We start from the raw sequence: 19,023 nt of genomic DNA, 5'->3' as shown, positions 1-19,023 counted from the left end.
TGAAATAGTACAGATCGTGTCAGGTGATATAAACGTTTGTGCATGTGACAGTCATCGTTACTGCCAGAGGTACGAGAAGGCTGAGTCATAATAGTAGTGATGGTAGACGCGACTGATTTGTTGATACCAACATTTAGTATCGCTTACAAGCAGTGGCAATCTGTTCAACAGTTCTAGTAGGGCAAGTCAGACGAGGATCGTGGAGTCCACGTGTTCTCCATCAGAGTCTTATCTTTATTCTATTTGTAGGATTGTTTTGTAACCAGAACTGAAGAAGTCTTCTGTTTGTAGATGCCTGAGATGGGCAGTGTTCTTTTTTAGGATTGAACATGGAGCCTTATGAGCCAATCCGGCTGATAGAGTGAGCTTACCAGAAAGGCCTATTTCAGGGCTGTAGGAACCGGTCCTGTCGGTCTGTTTATGGCTGAGCGAACCATCTTTCAAAAACTGTACTTCTGACAGTCAACGATCGCCTGAAGCTTCCTGTTGAAAATATAGGTGATTAAATAACTAATATATTTATGGTTAAACTGAAAGACTTTATGTAAACGAGAGCAACTTGACTTAATTGCTATTACGCTGTTAATGCTGCCCTGAGGTCACTGCCTAGGCACCTATTACAGTAATTGTTGGTAAATGAGAGTAGTTATTTAAAAATCCGTTGTGTAATACATTTGGTAATTAGCCTGGATATCTGGGCGTCGGGTAATAATACCAGTATGCTGGAAGACTGCTCTATTGGCAATTGGCACGCAATCTTTAATTAATTAAACCACATCCTCTTAGCGCGCGTTAGGCCAGATCACTTTTGAAATGCTTCCTATGGGCCTGGACTTTAACAAATTTTTAATTTTCTTGTTTATTGACATGTTTTCCTTGGGAGCTAACAATTCCTGATAGACCATGCATTTCACTTTTCAAAAATATTTTGGTATGCAGAAACGTTTGCTGACAACGAAAGATACGTACAGTACCAATCTAGTAACAGCAATTTCTATGTCCAGCCCTAGCTTCACCACCTGTTTCATGCACCTCTGTGTCCCTTCAGTACAATAATTTTGCATGTTCTATTACAACTGCTTAATAAACTGTAGCAACACACGAACGTTTGTGAGACTGGAAGAAAACGTGTTAAGTACATACCCATCCCTACATATCCATCATTTTCTCAAAATGTTTTTTATTTTTTATACACCTCTACTGCAATGCACTGGACTGCTGCCTACGTACACTGTACTGGGCGCTAATTAGCGAAGATCCCACGCTACAGTCGTTTTCTGTAATCTACTACGGCGACAAACTACACTTGTAACGGACACTAATCATGTCTGTAGGGACATGTAGCGCTGACCGCAAAGGGGCGGTACCGCAGTGGTGATCGTTGGGACGTGGAAGGGCCTGAGGGGTAGAGTGGAGGCATAACATACGAGCAACTATGTAGAGCGGTGTACAGACCGTTTGTGGTATCGTTTGATGTTGTTTTTGTCGGCGATCAAAAATATACGGTACCGTCTGGTACAGTGCCTACTGTAAGTCGCCTCGCGTATCCAGACCGTTGCCCTCTTGCACGGTCACAACGGATGCAGGAGCGTCGGAACAGGTCCGTCGATGCTATAGCATACTGTAGGCCCACTCCAGCATGAAAGCTGCTAAGCCACGGGCTAATCGCATCTACAGCCGGTGGTAACTAGCGTGAAGGGGTAGTGTTTACACAGCTAAGTGTGCGGCATAGTATACTGTGTGCTGATCGTGTTGCAAGCAAATAGTCATCCCATCCTCGTCGCCAAGTTGTTGACTATTCCTCACAGCGCTACACAACACGTTGTACAGTGTCTATCTCTCGTATAACCCCCTGATAACTCTAATATCCCGTACTCCCTATCTAATCACTACTGTCTATACTACCAGACACTACAATATGTATGCATATATACGTGAATTGGTGAACGGTACCAGATCTGTGGTAATAGAGTCAAGATAGCAGTATTCAGTTTAGTTTCCTACTAGTCTAGGCATTTTTTTATCCAATCTAGATATACAGTAGGTGTTACCATACAATCCAGTATGCATACGTTTTGAGTCTACTACAGTTTATACTATATTGTAGGATAATGACTAACGTACAGATGTTGGTGCCGGTACCGCAATAATTATTATGTGTGAAGTTAATTCTACCATAAACATGCAAACAGAGACATTGGACGTAACAGTAATCAGTAATTCAAAGAGAGAAAAATGCGCACACATTGAGAGACAGCGACTGTACTGCTTTCACCGAATGTTTTAAGAGTTAACCAATGTAGAAAGCTCCGAAAAATGCCGTGTCCGTTGTGTAAAAGTCACAATTGCAGGTAGAATCTCTCACAGTCACAGAGATCCGGTCGTTAGCTGTCAGCATAACCGTTAGTCCTGTGTATTGACTTTCGTCGTGACCATCAGTGTTTTGCTGATAGTGATAAACGCTGCCAATATTGTTGGTGTCGTTCAACTTGATCCAAAAGGAACAGTAATTTTGACCGGCGTCTCTTTCATACCAAAGTTGAAGATATACATAATACAATCCGTCACGTGGAACTGTAATGTATCCATTATTGTAGACAGTTCCTCCTCGAAGAAAACCTGGAGGTGATGTACTAGTTGACCAGTAGGTAACACGAGTACCTGCATTTATACAAAATTTTATTGTAACTCATTGCATGGACATGCATGCTTCAACTATTTGTAAAGAACTGGAACTCACCGACTGAAAGAGCAACGGTAGCACCACTCCCATAGAGATGAGCAGCAGGTTTTTCCTCAATGCAGCATGCGTTAACCTAAACACACACACACACACACACACACACACACACACACACACACACACACACACACACACACACACACACACTCACACACACACACACACACACACACACACACACACACACACACACACACACACACACACACACGCTTGCTATTAATTACCAACTACTCACAGTCAAGCTTTGGTTAAGAAGCATGATGTGAAGCTGAGCTGTAATTTTTCTCAATTCCACGTTCTCCTCCTATAAAGTTAAATGGCAAAGTGTAACCTCACAAGACAGTCGTTTAGGCATCAGACTTGTTGACCTGCAATTTGATTCTCTCCTGTCTTTCATTCTGCAAGTCACTATCTATTTTCTACAACAAAACAAAATGAACGTCTAATTTAATTGGCGCTACACGTATGGGTAGATGTGTTTTGTTACGCAAACGGTGAGTGAAACCCATTGCATTAATGAAATTTAACGGGTTTCCTACGCATAACCTCTTCTATACACATGCAATACATACACACTGTGGGTCTCTACATACACATTTCCAGTGTACAATAAATATTATTACAACCAACTTCACAGCTTTGGACGATAACGTGACTTAATTAACGCATATGGTCACGCACATTCAACATCGCATGCCAAGCATGCAAGCAAGCCTATGGCGTGTAATCTGTCAAAATTTCGCCAGTACCTTTGCTTTATGAGGTCGGTCGTAGACTCAATGAGTTCGGTTGTAGACTCAATGAGGTCGGTCGTAAAATCAATGAGGTCGGTCGTAAAGTCAATGAGGCCGGTCGTACATTCAATGAGGTCGGTCTTACATTCATCGTTGGTAATACATTCAACGAGGTCGGTCGTACCTGTATGTCATCATATCTGGAGTTGGATCCAAATATCTTTTTAAGCAATATTAACTATTTAACTTTCTCAAAAGTTGTCACTATGAGTAGACGTTTACATGTGCAGTATTACTACTAAATATGCACACTTGCAACATGGTTGTGAGAATCAGAGAGATATAGCCATATATCCATGTTGTCTGTCTGGTGTTAGAAGAGGATAGATCAATTATCTACCTTAGAACGTTGGGAATTAGGCAACTGCCATATATGTTTCAAAGAGTAAGTATATTTATCCAACTTTCTAAGTCTTTCTACTGTAATGTATGACCTTATGAGAGCATGTATATTGTCTTACAAAGTGCTTAGTCTTATATTCTACTTGCAAACTTACACGCACTATTACAATACATTTCATGCTCATCCCTATACATCTACTACTATCACTGGCTTGATATTATGTAGTTTTAGCTCTAAATAATGTCATAGCTATTCAGATATATAAATCATTTTCTGACCATCAATTGGGTGTGCAAACTACTACATTTATTTAATTGTTGCTTTCAGTTGATTCAACGATAAATGTTAGGTTAGCTGATGCCTGCTATTTTACCTGTTTATATATATATATATATATATATATATATATATATATATATAATATTTATAATAAATAATAATATAGTGCTTTTGAATATCCTTTCTTGGTATGTTAATATATTACTTCTTAATGCATCATAAACTATATGGTTTGCCTAAACCATATTTGGAATCTGAAGGCAATTGATCTTATCTCTTTCTAATACCAGACAGACAACATGCATAAATAGCTATCTATCTCTGATTCTCACAACCATGTTGCAAGTGTGCATGCATGTATATAGTACGTAGTAATGCTGCACATGTAGACGTCTACTCATCGTGACAATCTTTGAGAAAGTTAAATAGTTAATAATGTTTTAAAAAGTTATTAGTTTGAATCCAACTGCAGACATGAAGACATTTAAGTACGATCGACCTCCTTAAATGTAGGACCGACCTCATTGACTCTACGACCGACCTCATTGACTCTACGACCGACCTCAGTAAGCAAAAGATACTACCGGCGTAATTATAACACTGATTACACGCCATAAGATTTGGTCACTTCCTATCCGTTCACATGTCCATTGTCTTTTCATGCATGATCAGTTTCTAGAAGAGACTTTAGATAAGCTACTGCACTGCTTCAAGAGGCTAGTAATGTTGTACATACGGTTCCATTTACTGGACAATGCACGTGGTAGACTGTATCAGAAATATGGCGTATGTATATAGTTTGGGACTCTGAGCAGTTTTTAGTAAAGCTCTAATTCAGGCTTCATTCTAGGTTAGGGCGCTCTTTGAGGGTAGAATATAAATTATTTTTGTAGGGTCTGAAAGAATTAAGCGTCTTTCAAGTACGTAATAGATTTTAGGCGCCTAGTAATTGGAACCTAGCTCATTGGTTCACAATGACAGTTTGCTGAACTGATATGTAGCGTAGTGAAGGTGATGGTATAGTGGTGGCAGTGGCTTTGACAATGTGTAGAAGCCTGTTAGTCAGTACAGAAGATACTATCAGATATCTGATACTGTTTGTGCTGTGTACCGGTGCAATTATTGATGAATGAACTGCAATGGTATTACAAACTTACTCAATGTCTCGTGTGTCACTTGTACAAACTTCCAGCTCTAGCTATCTATTTTTGGCGCGGTTATAACTGAAGCGCATTCAGAGAGCAAAATTGTCTTGAAAGCCATTTTTCTTGATTCATTTATGAATTTTCGAGATGAGTTTCATATGCAATGACATGAAATAATTGACTTTCCATTGCTGTCACCCCTCACATTTTATTTCAAGTCGTGCATGTTTTTTAACTACATCAAAGAAGCTTATAACACCCTAAACCCAAAACATCAAGAGCTGCCAATTTCTTGGTCATGCCCCCAGCTAACAGCTGGGCTCTTGTGTGTTACTCAGGAGAAACTCTGGCCCTGCGCTAGCAATCTGCTATAGCCGTGCCAGAAGCACCAGCTTGTGAAGCCAACTGTGGTGTGAGCACCCAAAGTCTGACCTGGACCTCAGTGGCTGATTTTACGTAATAGCCAATGGCTGCCTAGGGCTCCAGACAAAGACCAGGTACTCATTATACTTCTGAGTCGAGAGAAGCAAATTTGTCTAAGTTTCTTGCCTAAGGAAAATATGCCATAGCTCGCCATCACTGCGACTTGAACTTGCAACCCAGCATGGTCGCAGATGTACTCACTCCATAGAATGATCGACTCTACAACCAATAGAGCCACAGCACCATACACGCGCGCGCACACACACACACACACACACACACACACACACACACACACACACACACACACACACACACACACACACACACACACACGTGCACACATATATAATTGTACTGTATATAGATATACCAATTACTAACAGTCGAGGTTTGGTTGAGAAGTTTGTTGTCTGCTTGAAGCTGAGCTGTGATTTCTCTCAATTCCACGTTCTCTTGCTATAAAGTTATATATATTTCAAGTAACCTCAAAAGACAGTCTTTTATGTAACAGATTTGTCAACCTTCAATTTGATTCTCTCCTCTCTTTCATTCTGCAACAAAACAAAATGAATATCTAAGCCAATGACATATGACAAACATACTATTGCTAATCATTCTATCTATTGCCTAACCAATCCGAATTCGCATCTGTAACGATGTGTTACCGTAACCACCTCGTCACGGGCTTCGAATGGTATAGAAATTTGATCAACTTCAAATACACTCCCGTTTTCAGGTATCCGCGTTTTCCCCACGTCTTCTCGTGATCAGTTTTTCAAAGAAACTTTAGTTACGATACTGCACTACTTTTAAGAGGCTACGGTTACATTCACAAGACAATATGCGCGTGCTAGACAGTATGCTTTCAAAAAAATTGGCTCCAAGAAAACTTTTATTACCATACAAAAACTATTTAAATTCAAGCGCCATTCTTAGTGAGAGATGCCGTTTGAGGCTAGAAGTATTTTTGTAGGGTCTGAAAGAGGCGTCTTTCAGGTACCTAATTTTTAGACACCTATAGTTATTGGAACATGCTTGGTTTACAATGTTTGCTGAACTGATATGTGGTGTAGTGAAGGTGATGCTAGTGGTAGCAGTGGCTTTGACAATGTGTAGAAGCCAGTTAGTCAGTAAAGTAGATATACTATCAGATATCTGATACTGTTTGTGATGTGTTGTACCGTTGCCAATATTGATGGTATCATACATGTATAACTAGATCACAGCAGCATAAAGCTATTCTATCCAATTTCTCCAATGTGTGTATCCTACTTTACATTTTGCATTATTTCACACACGCGCAGACATACACACACGCGCGCGCGCGCGCACACACACACACACACACACACACACACACACACACTAACAGTCGAGGTTTGGTTGAGAAGCACATTGTCTGCTTGAAGCTGAGCTGTGATTTTTCTCAGTTCCACGTTCTCCTCCTATAAAGTTATAATTCAAGTACCCCAGAAGACAGCTTTACGCAACATGCAGATTTTGTCTACCTGCAATTTGATTCTCTCCTCTTTTTCATTCTGCAAGTCATTTCCCATTTCCTGCAACAAAACAAACTGCGTGATAAACTGTATGCCTTCAGAAATATGGCGTACGTAGTTTGAACTCCCGAGCAATTTTCTGTTTAATTAATACCGTAAAAATGCTCTAATTTTGGTTCCATTCAATAGGTGAGGAGCCCTATGAGGCTAGAATTATAAATATATTTTAGTAAGGTCTAAAGATCGAGGCGCTTTTCAGACACCTAATTATTGTGAGTGTGAGTTTGTTTGTTTGTTTGTTTGTTTGTCCGTGTGTGTGTGTGTGTGTGTGTATGTGTGTGTGTGTGTGTGTGTGTGTGTGTGTGTGTGTGTGTGTGTGTGTGTGTGTGTGTGTGTGTGTGTGCTTGAATGATGAGGCGGAGAGAGTTGATCTAACCGTTGTAGCAGTCGTTCATCTGCTTTCCACCCTACATTGAACTGTGCTCATTAGTGAATCGTTGGTCCTCTCTCGAGGAGTGGCCCCCACGTGAAATCTCTAGATGACGTGACCGCGGGTATGGCTTCGAATATTGACACGTATGCACATGTCACGAGAGATGGTCGATTTTCCGCGAAAACACGGATCGCGGACTGCGGATCCACGGATCCTGCGCTCTTAAGTTAAAGTCATCATAGATACAATCCGGGAACTTTGTGCGCGTCGTCATCCTTCCATTGAATTGAGCTACAGTACATTTCAGAATTGGAGTTCTCTTAAAAGTTTTACTTAACTTGCGGATGAAAGGTCGCCCAGAGTTGGCAAAGCGACCGTTGTGAAGCTCTCGCTTATTCAGTTTTCCAGCCAGGAGCGTCGCTTCCTGTCATTTGAGATTTTGGGAGGAGTTGGGGAGGGGTGTGCTAAATTCGAGATATTACTTCTAAACTTCGGAAAGTCGTACGCAACCATACGGTGACATACGTTATTACCTCGATCAACAGCGACCAGTTTTGCAAGGCTGTCCTCGCTCAACTGTAACTCAAAGAGAAACCCCGAAGATTGAGATTATGTAGAGGTTGAATTCCTGTTTGCGATGTGATGGGAGGCTTCCTGTTTAGGCCGGTGTTTACAGTATTACTGTAACGTAACTTACGCAATTTGAACGGCAGCTTAAATCGTAAACGTAGTCAGACACTGAAACTTATTGATTTACAGTATTATTAAACATGTCTGAGCGCAACCCATGGGGCCAGCAACGTCCTAGCTGTCTTGCGTCGAAGGCCGTTCTTAGCGCACGTGAAGCAATTGTCGCTGTAGCTTGTCTAGGCTGTATGCCTTCTTATCAAGATTCTTCGTTGTCCATGTTAGACACTGGATCACGTGAGTGAAAGCGCGACAATTGATTGGTAGCTAGAAACCGCGGCTATTTCCGGTTGACGTTCAGCTCTGCACTGGAAAAAGTTGTGTGCTCTTCCAGAAGAGGCTGGAAGAGCTCAATCGAACACGCCTCTAGTCCAATGGTTTTGACTCTGGTCAGAACGTATACTAGCGTCTCGGCGAAAGGATGTTTTGCAAGACACTGACGTTACGTTGTCGTAATGTCGGGCTGACCCTCGGCTTGCGTAAGTCACTGTAAACCAGTAGACTCAAGCCAGTCTTTCCCGCCTTCGTCATTCCCCGGATGGTCAATCCTCGCCGGAGACAATTCGGGAAATGACGAAGGCGAGGAGAGACTGGCTAAACCAGTGGCAGCCTAGCCTCGTACCAGACCCTCTCCGTATAACACGACAACGCCGGAGTCGTGTTATACGGGAACCGGGCATGACGGCGTGATAGCACAGGGAATCCGACTGAAAACCCTAGTGGAGTTTTTTGGGGGTTTTTGGGGGGGTTTACAAGAAAACCCTTCTAAAACCCTGTACGGTTACTGATACAGTTACCCTGGAGGGTTTTCAAAACCCATTCTAAAACCCCACAAAACCGCTTTCGAGGTTTTGAAGGGTTTTCGTTATCACTGGTGGTTTAAAATAGCATATTGATATAATTTTGTATGGAAATGTCCTTAATCCGATTAATTAAATGGGATAGATATAAAATTGGATCTAATCAAGTCCCGCCTTAAATTAAATTGGCAGAGTGTACCTATTTATAGCATGTGGTCTATTAATAAAATAAAATAGATATTAAATAATTATTTAAATCCCGCCTTTGACATAGCGCGCGTTTTCAAGGTAGCATGTGTCACGAGTGTATACATGTACTTGAATCGTTCATTTATTATTATGCAGCTACTTGACCACAGTACGGTACACTGCAGGCTTAACGAGGTGATTAAAAATATCTACAAAACTAATGTCCTCGTGGCGATCGAAGGCTACGCGGTTTGCTAGTCTGCTTTTTCACTTGGTTTCTGATGATTCTCTTGCCCAGGTGATGAATCTCTAGCAGCAGCTGCGGTTTCTTCCAGTTGAACCGTCATGAGCGACCTTTGGTTGAGCACTCAGGAGATTTTATCGTTTTAATAGAAAGCAGTTGTTGTAGCTGCAGTAACGCAGACAAGAAGAGACAAGAGGTACCTGTATTTGTATTATCGAATCTTCTCCAAAAGCCTCAATCTCAGCCCCATGCATATTTGTGACAGGAAGAAACTGTCGACATCTTTGAGGTGGGGTAGGCCTCTTCATCGATGTTTTCACCTACGTACAATACGAACAGGAAATGTGAAGCATCTGAAGTTGTTAGCGACAATCAAAGTACCTAGCCGCTTCTGACCACGTTCAACCAAGACCGTACAACACAGCGTAATTTCGTAGTTGAAGTCTAGATAAGACCATTGTAGGTGACCATGCAGCAGCTACTGGAGCGTTGGCGTGACAAACTATACCTTTGGATTAGGGACACGTCTTTGCTTGTCGCTAGACTGTGCTGTTGCAGGTGAAGGCATAGGATGCGTAATCCTCTTGCAGCCGCCGACGCTAGACGACCGCCAAAACAGATCGACCGTTGAACTTGAACTGCCGGTTGAGTCCATGTGCCCGCGTATTTGCTATTTGAACAGTGCGTGATGGTGATTGGTTACAGGCAAGGCTCCCGTTCAGGTACGATTTCCAAGCTTGATGCCGATTGGTTCATTTCGATCCTCCTTGATCCTACTACTGATGTTGCAATACCGGTCACATCTTGTCAGTCTCCGGGTGGGAGCCGTTTAGTCTCTAAATCATTCTAATTGCTAGTCTACTGCCCGCTAAGTATGAAAGTAAACAATAGCATCCTGTCTGGTAGGCGTGATCTTGGACCACGAGTGCACCCAGGGTGTTAAATTGGCATGACTAACAAAACATTCCAAATTTTTTTGTCCTCAGTTCTAAAACGTTAGAGAAAGAGAAAGAAATAGGGAAAGTGCAGCTCTCTCTAGGCTGTGAAACTAATGAGTTTTACTGAACAGTTTACAATTTACAAGTATGTAGTGAGGTGCCTCGGAATTCTAACACCTTGCTCGTGCCCACCGTGCGGTTTGATTTCTCTCTCACAGCGCACAAGTTAATTTGTGCGCTGTTCATGAAGTCAGGGCTGTAAGAAATTTCTTGAGAAATATTCTCAAGATTAGCATCTGTATACAACATTGACGAATTGCTAGCTTGCATTAGATTGTTCTGCTGCCATCTTTGGAACGATCTTCACCAAGTCCTAGATCAGTAATTACTGCCGCGACTGGACAACAATTGTATATAACTTGCAATTGGCAACCCTAAATGGTTTGCTAGGGTTATGCAAGGAATCTGGGATGTTTCAGGGTTTTGAAGGGTTACAGTGGGTAGTGGACTGCACTACGAACTCGTGCCGTAGTTCAGTTGAGAGCATTCCATCTGCCTGTTTCTCTGTTGTAGTTGAGTTTACAGATGGAGAGGGTCACGATGTACGCTGCAAAATGCTGACAGCCACAGGGAATCCGACAGAAAACCCTGTCAGATTTCTAGGTGTTTTGTGGGGTTTTCTAGGGCGTGCCTACGTAAGACCACAAGGCTTGAAACATCACACCTCTTGAACCACGCCTGATGCCTTACATTTCGGTTGCAAGAAGCGCTGTCAGCATTTTGCAGCGTACGTCGTGACCCTCTCCATCTGTAAACTCAACTACAACAGAGAAACAGGCAGATGAAATTCTCTCAACTGAACTACGGCACGTGTTCGTGGTGCAGTCCATTACCCACTGTAACCCTTCAAAACCCTGAAACATCCTAGATCCCTTGCATAACCCTAGCAAACCATTTAGGGTTGCCAATTGCAAGTTACCGGTATATACAACTGTTGTCCAGTCGCGGCAGTAATTACTGATCTAGGACTTGGTGAAGATCGTTCCAAAGTTGGCAGCAGAACAATCTAATGCAAGCTAGCAATTCGTCAATGTTGTATACAGATGCTAATCTTGAGAATATTTCTCAAGAAATTTCTTACAGCCCTGACTTCATGAACAGCGCACAAATTAACTTGTGCGCTGTGAGAGAGAAATCAAACCGCACGATGGGCACGAGCAAGGTGTTAGAATTCCGAGGCACCTCACTACATACTTGTAAATTGTAAACTGTTCAGTAAAACTCATTAGTTTCACAGCCTAGAGAGAGCTGCACTTTCCCTATTTCTTTCTCTTTCTCTAACGTTTTAGAACTGAGGACAAAAAAATTTGGAATGTTTTGTTAGTCATGCCAATTTAACACCCTGGGTGCACTCGTGGTCCAAGATCACGCCTACCAGACAGGATGCTATTGTTTACTTTCATACTTAGCGGGCAGTAGACTAGCAATTAGAATGATTTAGAGACTAAACGGCTCCCACCCGGAGACTGACAAGATGTGACCGGTATTGCAACATCAGTAGTAGGATCAAGGAGGATCGAAATGAACCAATCGGCATCAAGCTTGGAAATCGTACCTGAACGGGAGCCTTGCCTGTAACCAATCACCATCACGCACTGTTCAAATAGCAAATACGCGGGCACATGGACTCAACCGGCAGTTCAAGTTCAACGGTCGATCTGTTTTGGCGGTCGTCTAGCGTCGGCGGCTGCAAGAGGATTACGCATCCTATGCCTTCACCTGCAACAGCACAGTCTAGCGACAAGCAAAGACGTGTCCCTAATCCAAAGGTATAGTTTGTCACGCCAACGCTCCAGTAGCTGCTGCATGGTCACCTACAATGGTCTTATCTAGACTTCAACTACGAAATTACGCTGTGTTGTACGGTCTTGGTTGAACGTGGTCAGAAGCGGCTAGGTACTTTGATTGTCGCTAACAACTTCAGATGCTTCACATTTCCTGTTCGTATTGTACGTAGGTGAAAACATCGATGAAGAGGCCTACCCCACCTCAAAGATGTCGACAGTTTCTTCCTGTCACAAATATGCATGGGGCTGAGATTGAGGCTTTTGGAGAAGATTCGATAATACAAATACAGGTACCTCTTGTCTCTTCTTGTCTGCGTTACTGCAGCTACAACAACTGCTTTCTATTAAAACGATAAAATCTCCTGAGTGCTCAACCAAAGGTCGCTCATGACGGTTCAACTGGAAGAAACCGCAGCTGCTGCTAGAGATTCATCACCTGGGCAAGAGAATCATCAGAAACCAAGTGAAAAAGCAGACTAGCAAACCGCGTAGCCTTCGATCGCCACGAGGACATTAGTTTTGTAGATATTTTTAATCACCTCGTTAAGCCTGCAGTGTACCGTACTGTGGTCTAGTAGCTGCATAATAATAAATGAACGATTCAAGTACATGTATACACTCGTGACACATGCTACCTTGAAAACGCGCGCTATGTCAAAGGCGGGATTTAAATAATTATTTAATATCTATTTTATTTTATTAATAGACCACATGCTATAAATAGGTACACTCTGCCAATTTAATTTAAGGCGGGACTTGATTAGATCCAATTTTATATCTATCCCATTTAATTAATCGGATTAAGGACATTTCCATACAAAATTATATCAATATGCTATTTTAAACCACCAGTGATAACGAAAACCCTTCAAAACCTCGAAAGCGGTTTTGTGGGGTTTTAGAATGGGTTTTGAAAACCCTCCAGGGTAATTGTGTCAGTAACCGTACAGGGTTTTAGAAGGGTTTTCTTGTGAAACCTCCCAAAACCCCCAAAAAACTCCACTAGGGTTTTCTGTCGGATTCCCTGTGAGCGCTTCTTGCAACCAAAATGTAAGGCAGAAGGCGTGGTTCAAGAGGTGTGGTGTTTCCTTGTGGTTATACGTAGGCACGCCCTAGAAACCCCCACAAAACACCTAAAAATTTGACAGGGTTTTCTGCCGAATTCCCTGTGGAGGGTCTGGTACGAGGCTATGGCAGCTAGAGGTGCGTTCGAATACTAGTTCTAGAACTGAATTTGGCGATGAGAGCAAAGTTCTATAGCGTTCGATTGGTAGTTCTGACAGTTCTAGCAGTTCTGCTTAACGTAACGAGCTGGAATTGTTGGAACTGTCACGCCCTAAATGCGAAATCCCCGCAGGTTGACGAAGTGAAATGAAAACCAGGCATCTTTGTTTTTTGTCGCTGTGTACTGCGTGTATAAATGGTAGTTAATCTAGAGTAGCCTAAAAGAGTTAGAACGAGTTTCAGTATAGTTACTAAATTTGTTGAGTTTTAGAGTTAGCTAGACTGTTGCAATTGTTAGAATTATATGTGGTAATAGATAAATTCATATACCATGCATATGTACTGTGCTCATCAGCAATGGCTGATCGCACCTGAGATTGATTATTTTTTGGGGAGAGGGAGAGTCCCTTCTCGTAGGAGCGGAAATTGCAAGATATCGTCCTAGCGCGGAAGCCGTCGAAGATTCACTCCGCCCCTTCCAATCAGCAGCACGCGTTGGAATGAAAAACGACTCCCTACTGCGTTGAGTTATGACTAGGGCACGCGTTCCACCAGACTCCCTGCTGCGTAATTCGCACAAGGCTGTTCCATTTTTCGTTCTTGCTGCGTTCATTTTTCGTTTTGCTGCGTTCAATATTCATTCTTGCTGCGTTCATTTTTTGTTCTTTCTGCGTTTAATTCTTTTGACATTCAACTCAACCAAATATAATCAAAGATAGAAACTTGAAATAGAACAACGAAAAATGAAAAATGAAAAATGAAAATCAAAAATGAAAATCAAAAATGAAAAATAAAAATTTGCTTGCCGAATTAATTTTTTTAGCAAAATAATTGAAAATTTTGACAAAAAAATGAAAAATAAACGTTAAAGTTTGAAAATTAAAATTGAATTTTGAAAATTGAAAATTGAAATGGCCGGAAGGGTCACGGACCCCATGACAGTGTCTGTGTGTCGGACAAAGCGGCTCGGCCGACCTGTAAGTACGCTAGTGCGTCTCTATTCATTTCTGTTTTACGGTATCTAAAGTCAGAGCGAACAGACGTCTAGCTAATCTACATGTGCACGTGCATGTTTTCCCACATTGATGTTTCGTTTTGGCTCTGGGGTCACCTCATTACAACAACCAAAATTGCGGTTAGACGGATAGCTGTGTAAATACGGTACAATGCACAGTAGGCGACGTCTAGCTAGAGAAGCCGCACAAACAACAAGACGCCTAGAGAAGCTGCACAAAGAACGAGACTTTTACATTCTTGTGAGCTGGAAAATCGGTGGTGAGCTGCTTGTTTGGTCTCCATTTGTAACCTCGGTTTCCCACCAACAAACAGAACAATGATCACGCCCGTTACTTCATCACGTAAGGCGAAGATTGCCAGCCGGCCTTGCGTCGAGGCTCTCCGACTTGTAACATTTGGCTTGTTCCATCATTTGGAAACAACTACATTTGTAACATGCATTTAGAAACAACGCCTAGCTAATCTAGCTGCATTTGTCACGTTCCCACATCTAATTTTGTTTTTGGCTCTGGTACCTATGCCACGCCTAAAACCGCCCATGGTTACGACCTCAAAAGCTGCACAAACAATCACCTGCACAAAGAACCGACGAGCGAAGGTTGTAAAAGATAGAAGCGAGGTCCTACGGGACGTTGGTTGACGGACTGCGTAGCTACCCGTTGTACATGGTAGCAGCCAGTCACGTGACTTACCTCAAGCTCGACCTGTGACCATTTCAATAATGCTTCTTATTTATTACCCACATCATACCATTCTGTCATACGATTTTGTCATAGCACGACTAATTTACCTTCAAGGTGCATACCGGCCGAGGGTTTGCACTTCAAGTGCTGCTTCATTTATATTTGAGAGATATTGCCATCACAACAGATATATGTCTACGTAGCTACAAGAAACTAACCAGGGCCAAGAGCCCCTATGTCACAGACGTGTTCTATAGTCTATTGTCAAACAGACATACAGACGTGTTGTCAATTAGCAAAGCTGTTTAGTTTACATAAGCTATCATCTTGGACGTACGTTTAAGTAATAGCAAAATGATTTTATATAGATTATATTCAGTATTATAATATGGGTTTCTATTGTAGATTAGACTTTCCCACATACTAAATGCCAGTCTTTGGAATACTGTGATCTCATGTTCACGAATCACGATCAAATTACATGCATGGGAACATGGGGAAAGCTAGCCTCGTCCCCAGACTCTCTCGCGCTAGTCTTGTCCGGTGCCCGTATGACAATTCCAGGCGCGAGAGAGTCTGGGATCATCCCGCCTACTTCCTGCCATATCTCCTTTCTAAATGCTCACTAAGTGTCACCCCAACGTCATGAACTGTCACCCCGAACGTCATCAAGTGTCCCGTAACTTCAAAATCAGATTAGCGTTAGTCTAATCCAATAAACGTATCACAGTGGATGCTATGACCATTGTTTGGTGTTTGTGGCATATAAAGCACTTGCAGACAACTGAAGCATGTTGAACAGGTAAGACTATGGAGTGTTGGTGACGGGTGTCGTGTAGGCTTGTAGTCTGAGATCTACAAGTGGCGGATCCGGAGTGATGACCTTCTACGTAGTTCACACGCGGCCATTAGCGTTTGTGCGCAGACTAGACTCTGTAGCAAAAGCGCGCAATGGCAAGGGAAGGGGTTGATCTTGCCATGAAACTACCGTCTACCCTTCGAGAAGTCTTCAAGTATGAAAACAAATACATCTTTTCGCGAAAGAATAGCCCTGGAAGCTTCAAGTTGACCCTCCAGACCACAGTTTCATGTCAAGATCAACCCCTTCCCTTGTCATTGCGCGCTTTATGCTACAGAGTCTAGTCTGCGCGCAAATGCTAATGGCCGCGTGTGAACTAGCTAGAAAGTCATCACTCCGCCAATTGTAAATCTCAGACTACAAGCCTACACGACACCCGTCACCAACACTCCATAGACTTACCTTTTCAACATGCTTCAGTTGTCTGCAAGTGCTGGATATGCCACAAACACCGCATAGCATCCACTGTGATACGTTTATTGGATTAGACTAACGCTAATCTGATTTTGAAGTTACGGGACACTTGATGACGTTCGGGGTGACAGTTGATGACGTTGGGGTGACACTTAGTGAGCATTTAGAAAGGAGATATGGCAGGAAGTAGGCGGGATGATCCCAGACTCTCTCGCGCCTGGAATTGTCATACGGGCACCGGACAAGACTAGCGCGAGAGAGTCTGGGGACAAGGCTAGGGAAAGCATACATATCGTTAATTCTGGGGAAGTTTACTCACCCTACACGCAATTGGTGTCTAGAATTAGAACACAGACACAGATGCTTGACAACATGCATAGGGGAAGAAACCTGCCGATTATTTCTGCATGACACGTCCTCAAGATGTAGGGAGTCTTTACTATGTCCCATTTCCTCAACTCTATGGGCGTCTAGAACTATTATGTATACAAATTAGAGGCTGTGAACCAAATAGGGGCTGTGAACAAAATGGGGTTGTGAACAAAGTAGGGGCTGTGAACAAAATAGGGGCAAATATGAACAAAATAGGGGCCGTGAACAAAATAGGGGCTGTACACGTGTACTACACCGTTAAGATTTACCAAATCCGCACCTTCACTTTGTCTGCCAAGTTAGACACCTACACATAACGTATGCAGAAGAGATGACACAGTCGAATCTATCAGATTTTCTACTGTTTACAGTACCGATCGGAACAACGTATTTACGAGACAACTCTGGTCGTCTGCGAAACACACTCCCACGAGCATCTACAACAAAAGCAACGCTCTAAGTTTTCCATGTACGATTGGATCACATCTTTAGCCATGTAATTTACTAATTAGAGAAGATCGTGTACATACTAGAAGCAAAACGGCAAGACAAAGAAATCTCAACATGTTCTTCTCTTGACTCGTTGTGCTGGAAGCTATCGTGGTAATGACAACTGGAAGTCTACTGTCTATTCCCCGTAAGTGTGAACTCGGAAGTGAGTAATGGTTCCAGTTGCTGATCCGTTGGTCTTACAAGATAATTAGATACTAAAGTCTGTTCACGAATTAGATGGACTCGTGCCTGAGGGTTGGACCTTAGCTAAACAGATACCAAGAAAGCCGGATGTTATGTTTGTACAAGAAGCTATCTTAAACTGATTGCATTCTTGGCGTGTGTTGTCACAGGAAACGCAACCCAATAAATACTGTATCAAAACAACTGTGAGAGCAGGAAGAGAGGTGCAACGCTCAAACCTACAGCTTTTCGGTATAACATAGAATTCCATTCTGTTGAAACCCATGCAGGAAATCAATAAATGCTTGCTTGTACACAAGTTTCTACTTGTTTGCGTCATCAGTATTTTATTACTCACCTTAATTTGATAAAGAGTTATCTCACTGGGGGTTGTCTCTAGATTGATCTAATTAAGCTTGTATCCACCCGCTAACTCATTACAATTCCGGAAGTTGCTTATGCTGGTCTTTTGTTCATAGCAAGAAATATATAATTATTATAATTGAATTAAGCTCTTCAAGAGCTGTCCATCGATATCAATTAGACCTCGGAAACCCATACGATAGTCGATAGTCCTGCTACGCGTTGAATTCCTCAGTCCATCTAATGCGTGAACGGACTTTAGCCATTGCACCAACCGTTTGTCTTTGATATGCACAAGTATTATCCTTCCATTTCTTTTGTAGGAAGGGCTTAGATAATTTGATAAACAGAAATGCCAGACCTAGCGGTTTCTAACGATACCGAGATCATCGCGAAAGTCCAAAAACAGAGGAGATATTGATAAATTCAAAGTTCACACTTATGGGGAACAGACAGTAGACATACCACCTGCAGGGCTATCCGTCTGATACAACCGCACCTGGAGCTAGCCACGCCCTCAGGCCTGGAACTCTCCCCGTCCCTGCCGTTCTCCATATGGCAGGATTGTCAATCGGGGAAATGGTAGACTCGAGCCGGTCTCTCCCCGCCTTCGTCATTCCCCAGATTGTCAATCCTCGCCGGGGAGAGACTGATTTCAGACCGCCTTCTTCCGTGCAATTAACTTTGAAGAGGTCATACCTTCTAACAGACAGGGTTACATAAACGGATCTAGTGGTCGCTGCTTGTATCATAATATCGTGATTTGTTAGTAAGTGGTATCCAATTCTTCTACAGTGTAAATACGTATGCCGTGCCTGTTGCTAGGCCATACAGTGCCTAGTCTACTGCATAACAACAGGTTTTCAAGGAAACGGGACGTCAAAACATTCCGTCCTTTACTAGGTAGCTAACCACCACGCATGCTAGTTGTTAGTTCGGTCGAGCAGCCTAGAGATCTCTCCACTCTAGTGTACAGTGTTCAGTCGGTGATCATTCCCAGTGTAGGGTGCAATTGACCATGCAGATCAAAGAGCAGTCCGTTGGTT

At 42.5% G+C, this 19,023-nt stretch overlaps 1 protein-coding gene across 1 annotated transcript; it reads right to left on the bottom strand.

Moving 5' to 3' along the window:
• Window positions 1-1,966: 1,966 nt before the first annotated feature.
• On the bottom strand, window positions 1,967-17,568 carry LOC134194940 (uncharacterized). The gene is made up of 11 exons (XM_062663929.1): window positions 17,470-17,568; window positions 17,314-17,376; window positions 17,220-17,246; window positions 7,242-7,292; window positions 7,104-7,178; window positions 6,255-6,284; window positions 6,115-6,189; window positions 3,115-3,165; window positions 2,982-3,050; window positions 2,741-2,816; window positions 1,967-2,661 (listed from the first exon to the last, which is right to left on the bottom strand). The coding sequence occupies exons 1-11, from the start codon at window positions 17,503-17,505 to the stop codon at window positions 2,291-2,293; spliced, it is 924 nt and encodes a 307-aa protein (XP_062519913.1). The 5' UTR covers window positions 17,506-17,568; the 3' UTR covers window positions 1,967-2,290.
• Between the last annotated feature and the right edge of the window lie 1,455 nt (window positions 17,569-19,023).

This window comes from Corticium candelabrum, chromosome 19 (assembly GCF_963422355.1).
Source record: "Corticium candelabrum chromosome 19, ooCorCand1.1, whole genome shotgun sequence".
NCBI classification, from domain to species: Eukaryota; Metazoa; Porifera; class Homoscleromorpha; order Homosclerophorida; family Plakinidae; genus Corticium; species Corticium candelabrum.
The sequence above is the reverse complement of the archived record's forward strand: the minus strand, read 5'-3'. Positions and strand labels throughout refer to the sequence as shown.

Excerpts from the sequence above, each read along its gene's own strand:
- LOC134194940 (XM_062663929.1), bottom strand. The coding sequence starts at position 17,505 with ATGTTGAGATTTCTTTGTCTTGCCGTTTTGCTTCTA. Across the intron at positions 3,166-6,114 it reads TTCTCAACCAAACCTCGACT|AAAATAGATAGTGACTTGCA; the intron begins GTTAGTAATTGG and ends GTTTTGTTGTAG. Across the intron at positions 2,662-2,740 it reads TACCGTTGCTCTTTCAGTCG|GTACTCGTGTTACCTACTGG; the intron begins GTGAGTTCCAGT and ends GTATAAATGCAG.